The 18,189-nt window shown below is 43.6% G+C and overlaps 1 protein-coding gene across 3 annotated transcripts in view; it reads right to left on the reverse strand.

Annotated features, from left to right (window-relative positions):
• The window catches only part of LOC122557945 (N-acetyl-beta-glucosaminyl-glycoprotein 4-beta-N-acetylgalactosaminyltransferase 1-like), a 727,525-nt gene that overhangs the window by 335,425 nt on the left and 373,911 nt on the right, over window positions 1-18,189 (reverse strand). For all 3 annotated transcript variants that reach the window (XM_043706193.2, XM_043706196.2, XM_087996738.1), the window contains one exon: window positions 6,664-6,777. In XM_043706193.2, coding sequence (XP_043562128.2) covers window positions 6,664-6,777 — 114 coding nt within the window. The remainder of the gene's footprint in view (window positions 1-6,663; window positions 6,778-18,189) is intronic.

Genomic DNA, 18,189 nt, shown 5'->3' on the forward strand with positions numbered 1-18,189 from the left:
GGAATGGGTATGGTTGGGTTGGTTGCCCTTCGGCGGGTCGGTGTGGACTTGTTGGGCCGAAGGGCCTGTTTCCACACTGTAGGGAATCTAATCAGCCATTCAGTGAGATCATGGCTGATCTGACAATCCCCGTTTTCCCCAGAACCTCTCGATACCTTTACTGATGAAAAATCTGTCAATCTCAGCCAGGATTACGCTTGATGGCCTAGCCTCAATAGCTCTCTGTACTAAGGAATTTCACAAATAACTACCCTCTGAGACACAAAATTCCTCATCACTTCTTAAACGGGTAACCTCTCACCCTGGAATTAGACGTTGTGGTCCGAGGCTCTCCCATAAGGGAAAACAATCTGTCCATATGTCAAGTCCCCTAAGGATCTTACACGTTTCGATGAGCCTTCGTCTCATTCTGCTAAACTCCAATGAGGACAAGCCCAACCTGCTCAACCTCTCCTCATAACAAAATCGCTTCATGCGATTTTAGAGAAAATTTGCAGTTCAGCTGGTGGATCAGGTTGTAAGTTTGCTCGCTGGGCTGTTGAGAAAGGCTCCCTCCCAGTTGTGATCAGTTATACAGACTGTGTGCCCTGTTGTCTCCCCTCAAATCTATGTGGTCCATTGTGTTTCTGGTATTTCCTTCTGAAAAAGTCAATTGGTTTCCCAATTGAGTAGGTGTGAATGAACTTCAATTGAAATCCAGCTCAGCGAGCAAACTTACAACCTGAACAAAATCTCCTCATTCCAGAATCAACTTAATGAACCTTCTCTGGATTGCCTCCAAAACCAGAATATCTTTTCTTAGATAAAGAGACTAAAATAGGTCACAGCACTAAAGCTGTATTCTGACTAGTACCTTTTGTGGTTTTAGCAAAACCTCCCTATTTTTAGACTCAAGCTCTTTGAAGTAAAAGCCATCATTCCATTTGCTTGAATTGAATTGAATTGAATTTATTATCACGTGTACCGAGGCACAGTGAAAAGCTTTGTCTTGCGAGCAATACAGGCTGATCACATGGCTTTCCCTGTTACCCACTGAACTTGGATACTAGTTTTTTAATATTTGATTCATGCACAAATCCCTCTATCCTGCAGCTGTCTGTAGTCTCTCCCCATTAAATAATATTCAGCTCCTCTAATCTTCCTGCCAAAGTGATTAACCATCACTTTATATTTTCCCACATTATATTGCATCCACATTTTTTTGCCCACTCAGCTAACCTGCCCATATCCCTCTGTGGGCTCCTTATGTCATCTTCACTACTCATCTTTCCACCTAGTTTTGTGTCATCTGCAAAACTGTTGATATTCCCTCCACTTCTGCCATCATGTCATTAACATACATTCTAAATAATCTCGCCCCACCACTGATCTCCATGCACTTCACTTGCAATTCTGAAAATGTCCCCATTATCCGAACTCTGACTTCCATTAATTAGTCAATTCTCCAACCATGCTAATATACAATCTCTAACACCATGAGTTCTTAGTTTACTAGGTGTCTTCATATGCAGTGTCTTATCAAACACCTTTTGTAAATCAAAATGTATTTCTTCTACAGGTTTCCCCTTTTCAATCTTGCTTGTTACCTTAAAGAACTGTATTCAATTTGTCAGGCATGATTTTCCCTTCATGAAGCCATGCTGACCCTGCTTGTGTTATGAATTTTTGAACACTGTTATACCCTTTGTAAATAAACTCTAACATTTTCCCAGTGACAAACTGGCAGGGTGGCTCAATGGTTAGCACTGATACCTTACAGTGCTGGGGACCTGGGTTCGATTCCAGCCTTGGGCGACTGTCTACGTGGAGTTTGCCCATTCTCCCTGTGTCTGTGTGGGTTACCTCCACAGCCCAAAGATTGGCAGGTTAGGTGGATTAGTCATGTTAAATGGCCTGTAGTGTCTGAGTTAGCCGTGGGAAATACAGGGATGGGATGGGGTGGAGTCTGGAAGGGATCCTCTTTAGACAGTCTGTGTGGACTTGTTGAGCCAAATGGCCTGTTTCCACACTGTAATGATTCTATTCCATAAATGTTAACACTAACTGACCTACATTGCTTTTGGGCGTCACATGTAACTTGTGGAAAGTACACCACGAATGCTGGAATTAAGTCATGTATGTTTTAATATTATTACTATTAAATAATAGTATAAATGAACTAGTTTGGAGAGGGCAATGTGACCTCGAGGCTAAACTTCAAACCCATGTGACTGGATTGTGATGGATCCAGAATATCAAGTGAAAATGATTAGAAGGCACAAGTTGTAATACTTAAATAGGAGGTGGCTGGTCTTGTTATGTACAAACTCTCAAGACTCTACAGTCAGGTTGAAATATTTGAAATATGTGGCATTTTAACAACCAGAAGAAGCATGGTGGCTCAATTGTTAGCACTGCTGCCTCATAGTACCAGGGACCCAGGTTCCATTCCTGTCTCAGGCAACTGTCTGTGTGGAGTTTGCACATTCTCCTCGTGTCTACGTGTGTTTCCTCCGGGTGCTCTGGTTTCCTCCCACAGTCCAAAGATGTGTAGGTTAGGTGAATTGGCCACGCTAAATTGCCCATATTGTTAGGTGGATTAGTCAGGGGTAAATGTAGGGGAATGGGGTGGGTTGCTCTTCGGAAGGTGTGTGGACTTGTTGGGCCGAAGGACCTGTTTCCACACTGTAGGGAATCTAATCTAATCAAGAAAAGAACTGTTTATGGGTTAATCACCAAACAGAATGCTAGTGAGGAGAAATTGATTCCCTGTTTGAAGAAATGAGACTTAAGGAGAATTAATGACTAAGGAGTCACCAGAATGTTTGTGGACTTCATTTGAAAAGTACCCTGGAAGACTCACCCTGGTGGGGCAGGGAAATAGATCCTGTCAAAGTTGGGAGAAGCTTGACAATTTATACACAAGACTATATTTCTGTTGGGAGTATGGTGTGATTTATAAATGTGGCATTTACCTTGTATTAAAACTTTAATGGGATTACTTTTTTTCTGCAGTGTAGTTTATTAGTTCTCTATCTATTTAATAATATAATGAACAGTGATTTAAGTTTACTCGTATTACTAACATTTTTGTAATGCAAAATCCTTTTGTATGTTGGTCATTTCAAAAGTTGTTTTTTTTATTGTCATCACGTCTTTGTGGAGATGGTGACAATATCATAGAATTCTTACAATATGGACACAGGCCATTCAACCCGTCAAGTTCACACCAACCCTCCGAAGAGCATCCCATCCAGATCACCCCTTACCCCATCCTGTAACCCTGCATTTCCCATGGCTAATCAACCTAGCCTGCACATTATGGGCAATTTTGCATGGCCAATCCACCTAACCTGCACATTTTTGGACTGTGGGAGGAAAGCGGAGTACCTGGAAGAGAACGTGCAAACTCCACTCAGGCAATCGCCTGAGACTGGAATTGAACCAAGATCCCTAGGACTGTGAGGTAGCAGTGCTAACCACTAAACCACTATGCTGCTGTCATATGGTAGTTGATAATTGACTTTGAATAGCTTGCTGTAGAATAAACGCCATAGAGACCTGCATCACAGAAAAAGGCCCTTCTGCCCATTGTGACCACACCTATCAAAAACAACCATCTAAGTATTCTAATCCCATATTCCAGCATTCCATCCTGCCCAATATGTTAACATTGTGTGGCTCAATGCTGTTTGCACTTAGTAATGTGAGTGTCCGCCTTGCTTTCTTCGTATCTAACATCTTCAAAAAAAAAACACTGACTGATAATGTTTCATCTTTAAAACACCTCCAGATTAATATCCTCAACTTCATTTTGAACAGTGTCACATCTTTTATCTACTCTGCATCCAAATCCTCCTGCACCTTTGAACTTTCTTCTCCCCTGCCTTTAGCTTCTCATGTCGCTGCCTCATTTTTTCTCCACTGCAAGCAACTGACTCTTGAGACATTGGGATGCTAGTTTCTGGAATTTCCTCAGTAATATCCTCTGCCAGCACATCCCCCTCCCTTTCATGAGCCCTCAGAATGTGTTGGTTCTTAACTAATTGTTCCTTCATTTGTTCACCCTTCAATGAAGTGCATTGAGTATTTTCTTTTGACACTAAGGCATTTTCACTAGTCACACTTGTTCTGTAGGCATCATACGTTTAATTACTTGTTAGGTTCAGCCTTAAGATAATGGTCTGATGTTTTGTAATTTGCTCACTTTTAACTCTAACTCTTTGCTGTCCTTTAAGATGTCCTTTTGAATTTTGTTTGAAAATGCCCCTGAGATGCTATCATCTTATATTTCCCTACATTAAAGACACTATAAATATAAGTTGCTGCTATTGTTAAACAGCAGAGATTTGATATTCATAGCCAAGTTTGTATAACTGCACAGAGAGTGGAGGGGCACAGTGGGCCCGTTTTCTATTCCATCTGCATCTTCTTAAAAAGATTTTGGAACGTCATCAACATCTGATGTAGGCTTCATTGATAGGGAATAATCCATACTCTCCATTGGATTGTAATCCTTTCACATCTCCATGTAAACTTCTGCTCATTTATCCTAACCTTTCTCCTAACACACTGCAGGCTCCAATCATCCATTACCCCTCTGCTCGCCAATCTACATTGACTCCAGCAACTACTCAAATTTAATGCTTCCCATTACCTTTTGTCTACAACCTCATGTAGTCCTGCAACCCTTTGAAATCTTTACAACCCTCTTAATGTGGCCTTTACACATCAACTTCCACCACCTAACCATCAGCAATCATGTCATCAACCCCATAGATTCTTCATTCCAGTGTTCCTCAACACCTCTAATTCTTTGCTCACCTTTAAGATGTCCTTTTGAATTTTGTTTGAAAATGCTCCTGAAATGCTATCATCCTATATTTCCCTACATTAAGGACACTGTATAAATATAAGTTGCTGCTATTGTTAAACGGCAGAGATTTTATATTCATAGCCAAGTTCGTGTGATTGCAGATAGAATGGAGAGGCACAGTGGGCCAGTTTTCTATTCCATCTGCATTTTCTTAATGAAAATTTTGTTAATCTCATTAAATGTCATTCATGCCATAATAATGAAGTCGAAGAGATCTTCTCCTACTTAATATAGCAGTGGAGAATGTTGTTGACGTGAGTGTCCTTTAGCTGAATAGACTGATCCAGAAGCCGGGGCCAAACACAGTGTGTTGTTCCATGGAAGGTCGGGTATTTAAAGCCTTTTAGACCAGGGATCAGCAAACAATCAATAGGAGAAACATTGAGAAGTCTGCATACTGCAATAGTGCATTCTAATTTACAGCACAGAATTAGAGAATTCAGTCACTATGTTGATGTTTATATTCCATCTGAGCCTCCACCCATTCCGTTTACTTCATCTTATCTCATCAATGTGCATTTATACTCCTTTCTGCCTTACTCCTTTCTACCTGACATCCCCTAGAATGCTAGTTATCACATTGTAGTCATCTCCACATTGTAACAACTCTCTAACTAAATAAGAATCTCCTGAATTCCTTATTGGATTTACATTTATGACATTAGTTTTGGATTCTTGAGCAAAAATTATCTGCATGTCCATAATGCCTTGCATTATGAGGTCATTCCCAAGCACTTTCTAGCCAATATACTACATCTGGAGGGTATTCAATCTTGTGATGTACTGAATGTACCCAACTGAACACAGTAAGCACTGAAAATGGCCAGATACTCTGTTTCTCTGGTAATGAATAAGCAATAAATATTGACCAGGGCATCAGAAATAATCATCCCTCTTCTTCATTGACATTATGTGATGAGATGTTTTACAACTAACTGAGAGGATAGACTGGGTATCAATTTAACATTTCATCTAAACGACTGTACCTTCAACCGTGCAGCAGCCCCTCAATACTACACTGGACTGCCATGTACCACGTTTGTGTTCAAGCCCTGAAGTCAGCTGTGAATTCATGGCCTTTTGACTCAAGGGCATAAGCGCTACAAAGTGACCCATGGTTTGCACAATGGTTCTTTATGTCCACTCTCACAATCTCCTTCATAATTTTAAAAATGTTTAGCATGTCAATCCTCAGCCTTTTCGTTTGCGTCCTGGTTATAGGAATGGGTTTATTCATTCTACACAGCCTGCCACAAAGTTGTGGTAAATCACAAAGTTCCAAATGAGCAAGCTGGAACCTCGGGAGTCCCTCAGCATCTGGTGAAGGAGAAACAGCAAGCTATAAATAGCATCGGTTTTATAGTTTTGAGACAGAATGAGAAAAGAGAAAATGGAAGAGAGATCAGAGTCTATAACCAATTAAAAGTTTATTTGATCCTTATGGTAGGCAAAACATAAACAGATTGAGAGAATAATTCCCCCAAACTACCAGCTATTGACTGGTTTCTATAATTCATGTACTAGTTGTTAGATACATTTAAACAGTGTCAGTGGCTTGCACACTTGCTTCTACTTCGCAATTTTATGGAACAGCATTTACAACTACAGGCTGTAGATGATTGCAAGAGAAGATATGATATTAATTTCCAAGAAAAAAAATAGTGCTTTGAATTTCACAGTTTATCTGACTGTACAAATTGTTGGAGGGTGGGATGGGGAGGCATTGAAGAAAATATCTTATTTCAATTGAAGCGTTCCTTCAGAAGCAACTGAACTAGTCCTATGTGCTTTTCCTCTCTGATCCTCACCTCTGGTTTCCACAGCAAACACATCTGAGTCAAGTTCAAAGGCTGTCGGGATCCTCTTTGATAATCATCAGGCTCACCTTGCGAAGGTCCACCATATTTGTTTGGTGTGTCCAACTGTCAAATAAAACAGAATACAAGATTTACTACACCAGAGATCAGGACAGAGCAAACATGTGACATGTTGTACTTTTTGATGCAATTTGGTAGTCATCATATTGGGCTACTTCTTAAAAATGTTTCTTCTTTCATGCAAGTTAGGTGGTCCTGCCAATGCCAGTGTTTATCATCCATCCCAAACTGCCCAGAATACTTTTCTGTTTTTTTAAATCATTGCCTCCTCTTCTGGGTAATAGGCATCTGAAACCCAAAGTATGCAGATTACATAAGATAAGAGTGTTTGGATTTATCCATGATTAGGAAGTGCCGGTGTTGGACCGGGGTGTACAAAGTCAAAAATCACACAACACCAGGTTATAGTCCAACAGGTTTAATTGGAAGCACTAGCTTTCGGAGTGACACTCCTTCATCAGGTGAGTGTCATCAGGATTTATCCAAATAGCTGGGGTTGACTTTTAGACAGGTAAAGTCCCACTGTGAATCTGGACCGGAGATAAGCTGCCCCTTGGCGAAGATAAAGTACCTTTTTTGGAAAAGTCTGGTATCCTTCCTTATTGATATAAGTAAACATGCTTGTGCGTAAAAATAGATAAATACATTGGGACTGTCAGCTATCAGAGAATTTTCAAAGCTGTCAAAAGGACCTGTCAATATGGTGAATGTATTCAAAACTCCAGCTGGTTAATCGTTGGGGAACAGTATCTGAAGAGTTAAAAAAAACCTGCTTTCTATTTCCCTCCCTCTGTTGTGATGAGCCACTTCGTTATGAGAAGGAGACAGACGGCCGAACCAAATCAGCTTTTCTACTTCTGTATTCCCAACACAGTAAAATCCAAACCTTGAAAGACCCTCAATAGTTACCCCAATGGTTACTAACTAGACTTTTGAATAACCAACCCCAGACTTTGTGAACAATTAATTCAAGGCATTGGTCCTGTATCTTAATATAAAAGCCTTTAATACAAAATAACTTTAGCAGAAAAAAATTAAACAAGGTAATATAATTAACATCTATACTTTAAACTCAAAAGGTTTGTATCCAGCTCCCCTTCACACAAAAGACAGACAGACAAACATGGTCATGGAATAAATAAAATAACAAAATTGGCCTGGTTATTTAAATGGTTTTCACAATGTGTTGTTTCACAGGCATACAAGACGACCCCTTGGTTGCTTTTCTGGGCACATTAATCATCTGGGTTACCTTTTCAGTTCATTCAGGTACAGGTGATAATACTTCTCTTCTTTGAGCTTCTGAAAGCTGGTTTGGGAGCTCGGCAAGGAACATTCAAAACCTTCATGCTGTGGCAGCAGCAGCCAAACTTATCTCCCAGAAAACACAGTTCAGAAGAACAACTTCAACTCTGGTACTGCCTGGATGGACATTTCCTGAGGCTTACCTTATCAGTTAACATCTGCTATCTGCTTGAACTAGGGTCCCTCCCAGACGTGCTGGAATCAACTCACAGGTACTGACTTGGTTACTAGCCATGTTCTGCTGTCTGTTTAGAAACAGTGCTCTTCCTGGGTTTGTAGTATCTGTAGCAACCTTTCTGATAAAGAATCAGCCTGCAATTAACCTCAAAATCTAATCTCACAAAATGATCTTTTCTCTGTACCCCTTTCCCAAAGGCCAAAGTCATCTTCAGCTCCCAATTCTCAGTTCACAGTCTCAAATCAAAAGTGATAATCAAAATAAAAATAATTAGCGAGTATTCTTTTACTCCTTTACTCGACTAGTGCTGCACAATTGACTTTATTTCAGTCCATTATCATAGTGGTTGACATCCATTTCACAGTGGTTATCAAGTGGTTTGTGATGCATACTATGAATTCCAATACTTCTTGCATTTAAATTAAACTTTTAAAATAAGATATATAGAGGCAAAGAAACGCAAATATAAACATTGCTAATAAACAACATAAAGTTGAAACTTAACTCTATTTTCATCTTGAGCTCATTAGCATTGGCGCACAACAAATCAAATTTGGAAAGGGTTCACCAGATTCTCATACTGCATAAACTGGTGTTCCCTTTGCTAGTGCGATTTCTTTTGTGTCAGTCCCCATGAGGGTAAGAAGAGAAAACTCAACATTGTGGCTCTGTTGAGTTTTTGATTCCTGTACTATTGGTCCCACGCTAAAAAGCAATTTAAACATAATAAATATGATTTCATGAATGAGAATGATTTGTGTGTATATGCCCCCTGCCAGCTGTGTTTTGGATAAACCGAGACACAATATTTGGAATACTGTGTGCAATTCTGGTCTCCCTCCTATAAGAAGGATGTTGTGAAACTTGAAAAGGTTCAGAAAAGATTTACAAGCATGTTGCCAGGGTTGGAGGGTTTGACTTATAGGGAGAGGCTGAATAGGCTGGGGTTGTTTTCCTGAGAGGTGACCTTATAGAGGTTTATATAATCATATGGGGCATTTATAGGGTAAATGAACAAGGTCTTTTCTCTGGGATGGGGGAATCCAGAACTAGAGGGCATAGGTTTAAGGTGAAAGGGGAAAGATTTAAAAGGGACCTAAGGGACAACGTTTTCACGCAGAGGGTAGTGTGTGCATGGAATGAGCTGCCAGAGGAAGTGGTGGAGGCTTGGACAATTACAACATTTAAAAGGCATCTGGATGCTTTTATGAATAGGAAGGGTTTGGAGGGATATGGGCCACAAGCAGACAAATGGGACAAAATTAATATTGGATATCTGGTTGGCATGGACGAGTTGGACTGAAGGGTCTGCTTCTGTGCTGTACATCTCTATGACTCTAATATAGGAAAGGTGCCAAGCTGACAATGGTCCCACTCATCTCACGTCTCACAGCCAAAATAGACAGGATTGGTATCTGCCAAAACTGTCCATCATTTGTCGATAAATAACTAAATGACATTGGAGCTTGTTAAAGACCTAATTGACCAAATATTATGCTGCCCAAAACATCAAGGTGGCCATTCAGTTGAGAGCAGAGCTGGCAGCATCCGAGGAGCAGGTAAATCGACGTTTCGGGCAAAAGCCCTTCATCAGAGAAGCCCTGATGAAGGGCTTTTGCCTGAAACATTGCTTTTCCTGCTCCTCAGATGCTGTCTGACCTGCTGTGCTTTTCCAGTACCACTCTAATCTGGGCTCTGGTTTCCAGCATCTGCAGTCCTTGTTTTTCCCTATTTAAGTGGGAGCAAGCAGACAACTGTTTTTAAGTGTAAGTAAAACAACAGGAAGAAAGACGTTGGTGCTATCACTAGAACATGCCTCATGGCCATCAGGTTCACTCAACCCCCCCCCCCCCCCCCCCCCACATAAAAAAGCTCCACCTCTTCCTTCCAGATGTACTAGACCCTGCTCCCCAATCTCTCACATCTCACTCCCACAGGCATAGAACCACCAGAACTGTTAGTCTTACCTTCCTCCAGCATCACTAAGACTGGGCCAGGCAACAGTCCTGGCAGCACTCAATGCAGAACGCTGGCACTGCCAGGGTTGCTGGGGCTGCCAACTATTTAGCTTAGTGACTGCTTTCGCCAAGTGAGGGGCATATGTCCCACAGGAGCTTCGTTTAGTCTGGCACAGCACTTAATGGCAGTGAGGGGTGACAATTGCTAACTTCTCTGTTGGATTGGAAGAGGGAGAGGCGATGGCCTAGTGGTATTGTCGCTAGACTATTAATCTGGGAACCTGGGTTCAAATCCCATCAAAGACTTTGGATTTAATAAAAATCTGGAACCAAAAATCTAATGACGACCATGAAACTATTGTCAATTGTCAGAGAATAACCTGATGCCCTTTAGGGAAGGAAACTGCCATCCTTACTGGGTCTGGCCTACATGTGATTGACTCTCAACTGCCCTCTGGACAATTCATAGAATCCCTGCAGTGTGGAAACAGGCCAGTTGGCCCATTGAGTCCACACTGATCCTCCGAAGAATTTCACACCCAGACCCACCCCACCCCATCCTGCATTTCCCATGGCTAATCTACCTAGCATGGACACTATGGGCAATTTAGCATGGCCAACCCATCTAACCTGCACATCTTTGGACTGTGGGAGGAAACTGAAGCACCTAGAGGAAACCCATGCAGACGCAGGCAGAATGCGTAAACTCCACACAGACAGGTCCCTGGTGCTGGCAGGCGGAAGTGCTAACCACTGAGCCACTACACCACCCAGTTGTTGATGCAGTCTATGGTAGAGCAGCTCTTGATGGAGTTTCAAAGCCAGACCATAAAATGTGAAGAAGTGAAATCCCTTCAGAATTTTTAATGAGATTTGGGTACCCACTGTGTCAGGCATTTGTGGTGGTAGTGGGGGAGGGGGTGGGGTGTCACTGAATAATCCATGGGAAACAACTTGACTGCATTTGCTATTTGATGTGCTCTGTGGGATGTTCAACTACAGTGGGTCTGTTACTGTTAGTTGATTTTTAATTTTGCTTTTATTTTTATCAGTTTTGGCTTGGAGCTGTGAATTGTGAGCTGGAGGTGACCTCTGGACTGTAAGCAGCAGCTTGCTTCAAAAAAAAAGGAGAACAAACAAATGGATATTTGTTTATGAGGCCAGGTCTAGAAGTTAACTGCAGGTTGATTCCAAAATGCTGTAGATGTTTTGGTTTCGGAGATGCACTGGGCTCACACAGATGATGTATGGTATCAGAGGCCTCCTGGAGACAAACGTTTGAACAAAGAGAAAGCAAAGTTTGAACTGGCTTTTGAACTGTATTTAAGTCAGAAGCCCATGAAAGCTACAGGATGGAGGTTTGAATGCTCCCTGGTCATCCACTCATGGTCAACTGACTCAAAGTTCAGAGTGTAGCATTTTAGTTATAAGTGAATATTCCTCAGAGCCTACTGGAAGTGAGTTCCATTTATTGTTCACTTCAGAAACCAAGGGTGGTGCAAAATCTCATATTGCTATGATGTTACAGATCGTGGGGCAATGGCAAGGAGCAGAAAGGCTTGAAACTGCTCCTTCCCTGGTGCCCTCGGTTAGGTATATTTTGATCTGAAAATGTGTTGCTGGAAAAGCGCAGCAGGTCAGGCAGCATCCAAGGAGCAGGAGAATCGACATTTCGGGCATGAGCCCTTCTTCAGGAATGAGGAAAGTGTGTCCAGCAGGCTAAGATAAAAGGTAGGGAGGAGGGACTTGGGGGAGGGGCGTTGGAAATGTGATAGGTGAAAAGAGGTCAAGGTGAGGGTGATAGGCCAGAGTGGGGGTGGGGGCGGAGAGGTCAGGAAGAAGATTGCAGGTTAGGAAGGCGGTGCTGAGTTCGAGGGATTTGACTGAGACAAGGTGGGGGGGGGGGAAATGAGGAAACTGGAGAAATCTGAGTTCATCCCTTGTGGTTGGAGGGTTCCTAGGCGGAAGATGAGGCGCTCTTCCTCCAACCGTCGTGTTGCTTTGGTCTGGCGATGGAGGAGTCCAAGGACCTGCATGTCCTTGGTGGAGTGGGAAGGGGAGTTGAAGTGTTGAGCCACGAGGCGGTTGGGTTGGTTGGTCCGGGTGTCTGAGAGATGTTCTTTGAAACGTTCCGCAAGTAGGCGGCCTGTCTCCCCAATGTAGAGGAGGCCACATTGGGTGCAGCAGATGCAATAAATGATGTATGTGGAGGTGCAGGTGAATTTGTGATGGATATGGAAGGATCCCTTGGGGCCTTGGAGGGAAGTAAGAGGGGAAGTGTGGGCGGAAGTTTTGCATTGCTTGCGGTTGCAGGGGAAGGTGCCGGGAGTGGAGGTTGGGTTGGTGGGGGGTGTGGACCTGACGAGGGAGTCACGGAGGGAGTGGTCTTTTCGGAATTCTGATAGGGGAGGGGAGGGAAATATATCCCTGGTGGTGGGTCCGTTTGGAGGTGGCGGTAATGACAATGGATGATACGCTATATATGGAGGTTGGTGGGGTGGTAGGTGAGGACCAGTGGGGTTCAGTCCTGGTGGCGATTGGAGGGGCGGGGCTCAAGGGCGGAGGAGCGGGAAGTGGAGGAGATGCGGTAGAGGGCATCGTCGATCACGTCTGGGGGGAAATTGCGGCCTTTGAAGAAGGAGGCCATCTGGGTTGTACGGTATTGGAACTGGTCCTCCTGGGAGCAGATGCGGCAGACACAAAGTAATTGGGAATATGGGATGGCGTTTTTACAGGGGGCAGGGTGGGAGGAGGTGTCGTCCAGGTAGCTGTGGGAGTCGGTTGGTTTATAATAAATGTCCGTGTTGATTTGGTCGCCCGAGATAGAAATGGAAAGGTCTAGGAAGGGGAGGGAGGAATCTGAGACTGTCCAGGTGAATTTGAGGTCGGGGTGGAAGATGTTGGTAAAGTGGATGAACTGTTCAACCTCCTCGTGGGAGCACGAGGCAGCGCCGATACAGTCATCGATGTAGCGGAGGAAAAGGTGGTGATGGTGCCAGTGTAGCTGCGGAAGATGGACTGTTCCATATATCCTACGAAGAGGCAGGCATAGCTGGGGCCCATGCGGGTGCCCATGGCTACTCCTTTGGTTTGGAGGAAGTGGGAGGGTTGGAAAGAGAAGTTGTTCAGAGTGAGAACCAGTTCAGTCAAATATTCGATGACTGTATTGGCGCTGCCTCGTGCTCCCACGAGGAGTTTGAACAGTTCATCCACTTTACTAATACCTTCCACCCCGACCTTAAATTTACCTGGACCGTCTCAGACTCCTCCCTCCCCTTCCTAGACCTCTCCATTTCTATCTCAGGCGACCGAATCAACACGGACAGTTACTATAAACCGACCGACTCCCACAGCTACCTAGACTATACCTCCTCCCACCCTGCCCCCTGTAAAAATGCCATCCCATATTCCCAATTCTTTCGTCTCCGCCGCATCTGCTCCCTGGAGGACCAGTTGCAATACCGAACAACCCAGATGGCCTCCTTCTTCAAAGACCGCAATTTCCCCCCAGACGTGGTCGACGATGCTCTCCACCGCATCTCCTCCACTTCCTGCTCCTCCGCCCTTGAGCCCCGCTCATCCAATCGCCATCAGGACAGAACCCCACTGGTCCTCACCTACCACCCCACCAACCTCCATATACATCGTATCATCCGTCGTCATGTCCTCCACCTCCAAACGGACCCCACCACCAGGGATATATTTCCCTCCCCTCCCCTATCAGCATTCCGAAAAGATCACTCCCTCCGTGACTCCCTCGTCAGGTCCACAACCCCCACCAACCCAACCTCCAATCCCGGCACCTTCCCCTGCAACCGCAAGAAATGCAAATCTTGCGCCCACACCTCCCCCCTTACTTCCCTCCAACGCCCCAAGGGATCCTTCCATATCCGCCACAAATTCACCTGCACCTCCACACACATCATTTACTGCATACGCTGCACCCGATGTGGCCTCCTCTACATTGGGGAGACAGGCCGCCTAATTGCGGAACGTTTCAGAGAACACCTCTGAGACACCCGGACTGACCAACCCAACCACCCCGTGGCTCAACACTTCAATTTCCCCTCCCGCTCCACCAAGGACATCCAGGTCCTTGGACTCCTCCATCGCCAGACCATAGCAACACGACGGTTGGAGGAAGAGCGCCTCATCTTCCGTCTAGGAACCCTCCAACCACAAGGGATGAACTCAGATTTCTCCAGTTTCCTCATTTCCCCTCCCCCCCACCTTGTCTCAGTCAAATCCCTCGAACTCAGCACCACCTTCCTAACCTGCAATCTTCTTCCTGACCTCTTCGCCCCCACCCCCACTCCGGCCTATCGCCCTCACCTTGACCTCCTTCTACCCATCGCATTTCCAATGCCCCTCCTCCAAGTCCCTCCTCCCTACCTTTTATCTTAGCCTGCTGGACACACTTTCCTCATTCCTGAAGAAGGGCTCATGCCCGAAACATCGATTCTCCTGCTCCTTGGATGCTGCCTGACCTGCTGCGCTTTTCCAGCAACAAATTTTCAGCTCTGATCTCCAGCATCTGCAGTCCTCACTTTCTCCTCGTAGGTATATTTTGATCACTTGCTTCTTTTTAGGAGTTGTTGAAGGAACGTGTGTACACTCCAAACTCAACCAAGGACTATAAATTACAATATTATATCAGGTAGTTGTCAGGTCTTTTCTCCATTCCTAAAACACCCCACTCAAGGAAGAGCCTGTTGTTAGTTCTCGAATTTTGCAAAGGCTTTGCCTGTGTTCACAGTCGGAATCCATACTCCCAATGAAATGTGCTTCCAAACGCTCACTGTGCTTTTTTTTATATTGTTCCAATGACTTTATCCTTCAAATTATTTAATTTCACTACTGCCCATTCTCTGAGCCTTGTAAAGAGCTTTCCTTTCTGCTCAATTGGCAGTGACAGCTTTTGTGACTGAGAATTTGAAATGTTTGAGTCATCGAACACAGAAAAATGGAATGCAAATAACTTTTCATTTGAATCCTTGAAGTGATGCGATGCATTTGTGGTATCAATGCCTCCTAATAATTTGTCCTTGGTTCTGTATACTTCCCAGTTTACAGACTGCCTCTTGTTTCAGAGCTTCCTCTGAGGAGATTTCTCGCTCTTTAAAGGCATCTGTATGTCTTTTCACTGTATTTGTATGATGAGAGGTTTTTTTTGCAAAGTCCAATCTGTGATAAACAATTGTTTCCTGCTCCTACATTTTAATGTTTTTTGGCTCACATGCAAACTCTTGTCGACTCCAACTCCCCTGTCTGACCACTGCCTGTGGCTCAGTTAGACTGATTTGTTAGTCGCTAAACTAAAGACCCAGTTGGTTACTCAAAAAACAGGGAGTGTTCCTGGCTCCAAAGCGAAATAGCTGGATTGAGGGTCAGAGCGGCCAACCCAAAAAAAATTGGAAAAGGATTCCTGGTCCTGAGGCTGGGTGGGCACAGCCTTGATACTGTATACGTTACTTAAAACACAAAAATTAACAGATATAACATTCCTGCAGCCCTCACTCCTCACCCCCTTCACACTCAACGTCTCATCCTTACGAACCCATGCCACTGAATTCCCTATACAATAGTCCCCCAGTACCCGCGGGGCATATGTTCTAGAACCTACTGCAGATAGGAGCAAACCCATTCAGTTCCATGGTAAACCTACCTTCCCAGCAGCCTCCTGGTCCCTGGTTCTGAAATGTTCCTTTTGTATGTTCGGGCCGTGGGCAAACGCGGAAAATGATTCCGTGGATACGAGGGTCACCCTGGTTTCCCAGGATAGGGGAATCCAAACCTACAGGGCATAGGTTTAAGCTGAGGGAGAAAGATTTAAAAGGGACCTGAGGGGCAACTATTTCACACAGTGAGTGGTGCGTGTGTGGAATGTGCTGCCAGAGGAAGTGGTGGAGGCTGGTACAATTACAGCATTTAAAAGGCATCTGGATGGGTATATGAGTAGAAAGAGTTTAGAAGGATATGGGCCAAATGCTGGCAAACGGGACGAGATTAATTTAGGATATCTGGTCGGCATGGACAAGTTGGACCGAAAGCTCTGTTTCTCTGCTGTATGTTTCTATGACTTAGATCCAGCGTATATTCCGACACCCACCTTGACCCTTTGCATTCCCCATGTTAATTTAGTTGCAGTTCATGTTTCCCCCCACCCCTGACGTTTCTCCTTTCACTTTCCAAACAACTCACCTTGTATCCTTAAATGGGCAAATGTCCTGATCCATACACTGATGATTCAAAACAAAGAGTAAAGACCCATTAAACAAAATAGATGGATTGCAAACAGAAATTTAACATTGGGATGGACACCTTTTGTTTAATCCTTGAACTATTATGAGTGACCCTGTTGAAAACCTTGCAATATGCCCCAACCCTGTTCCTAGGCAAAATTAAATGCACCATACTCCCTGAATGTTACAATGTTCACAGATTGCTGGTTTCAGCAAAACAGATACAAAAAGAAATTGATTCCAACACAGAATTTAGAACCACGCGCCGTTCTCCTTTAATGGGTGAACTGTGTAAAGTACTAATAATGGAGGCATAATCCTGAACATTTCAGTCGTATCAGAGTTGCCAGTGAATTAAATTGCCAGATGCATTGTCCCTCTTTTAAATTTCATGATATTCCCCGACACTGATTGATAAGGTCTGTAAGCAGGCAGAAGCAATGAATTGCTTCAATTAATTCCTGCTGATATAATCGTCAGGAGACTCACATATTTGTACGGGGAAGAAACTCTAAATTATTACCTGTGTTTCAAGGTTTCTATCAAACCTTCAATCATGTTATCTTTTCCATCAATGTTATGCAATGCTTTATCTCTGGTCCCTGATACTCTGACATAATTTGTTTGGCTAAGGGTTGAGCCCAGTCAACAACGGCATTTCTTTGGCAATAGTAAGGCTCTGGGCAGAGAGCCAGATAACCAATATTATTAAGCCTTTGAGACCAACAATGAACCGTACTTGCGACTAGATGCTGTTTTGCATGCCAAATGCCTAACAGGCACAAAGCAAGTGTAAGAAAATAGTGTCCACAGAATTGAGAAAAGAAATGTTTTCCATTTATCGGCAACCCACAACTTAGACAAGGCTTCTACCAACAGAGGTATAACTGACACTAACAACCCAACTCACTTTCCACTTTCTGTCTCCAAATAACCTCATCTACAGTCACAAGGAAGAGTCATCCAGAAATCTAAATACAACATTCAAGATAATTACTCAAAGAACACTTAAAATGTTGCACTAGCCACATGCTCCAACTCTGATATCAGGTAGATGATAGACGTAGCCATAGAAACATGCAAAGTCAGAGCAAGAGTAGGCCATTCGGCCCTTCAATCCCATTCAATATGATCGTGGCTGGTCATCCTACTCAGTACCCTATTCCTGTTTTCTCCTTTTGTCTTCAGAAGTCTCTATCTAACACTTTCTTGAGCACAATCAATATTTTGCCCGCAACTGTTTTCTGTGGCACTGAATTACATAGTCTCATCAGTCTCTGGGTGGAGAAATTTCTCAACCCAGATCTCTAAGTTGTGAAGTGATGAGATGAAACACATGCAGCACAGGACAACAGGCATTTATCATGCCTGCACTGAGATATTTTTTCCCTGCACAGACAACATTGGAAAGCATCCTCGAATAAAATTCCAAGTGCACGTGCTAAGTTCGCAATTTCAACAACATAAACCCGTGATCCCATCATGATCCTCAACATTGGTTCCATCAGGAAACAACAGGAACCCCTGTTAGATGGGTGGTGGTGAGGTGATTTGGAAACTCAACAGTTGTTGAGGTCCAAGCTATTTTAACACCCAGGCTTCACATATATTCTACTGCCCAACTTGTGTGGTAATGAATTGGTCAAATTAAATAGAGCTTGCTGCTACAAAAGTGATTACAGTACTGAAATCTGCTTGTTTCTGTCATTGCCAGAGGGAGCTTTAACCTTCTTACCTTCCTCTGAGGTAGATCTGGTTCACACTTGCTGACTTC

The sequence above is a fragment of the Chiloscyllium plagiosum genome, unplaced genomic scaffold (assembly GCF_037043375.1).
Source record: "Chiloscyllium plagiosum isolate Xiang-an unplaced genomic scaffold, Cpla_swu_hap1 HiC_scaffold_18, whole genome shotgun sequence".
Classification (NCBI taxonomy): Eukaryota; Metazoa; Chordata; class Chondrichthyes; order Orectolobiformes; family Hemiscylliidae; genus Chiloscyllium; species Chiloscyllium plagiosum.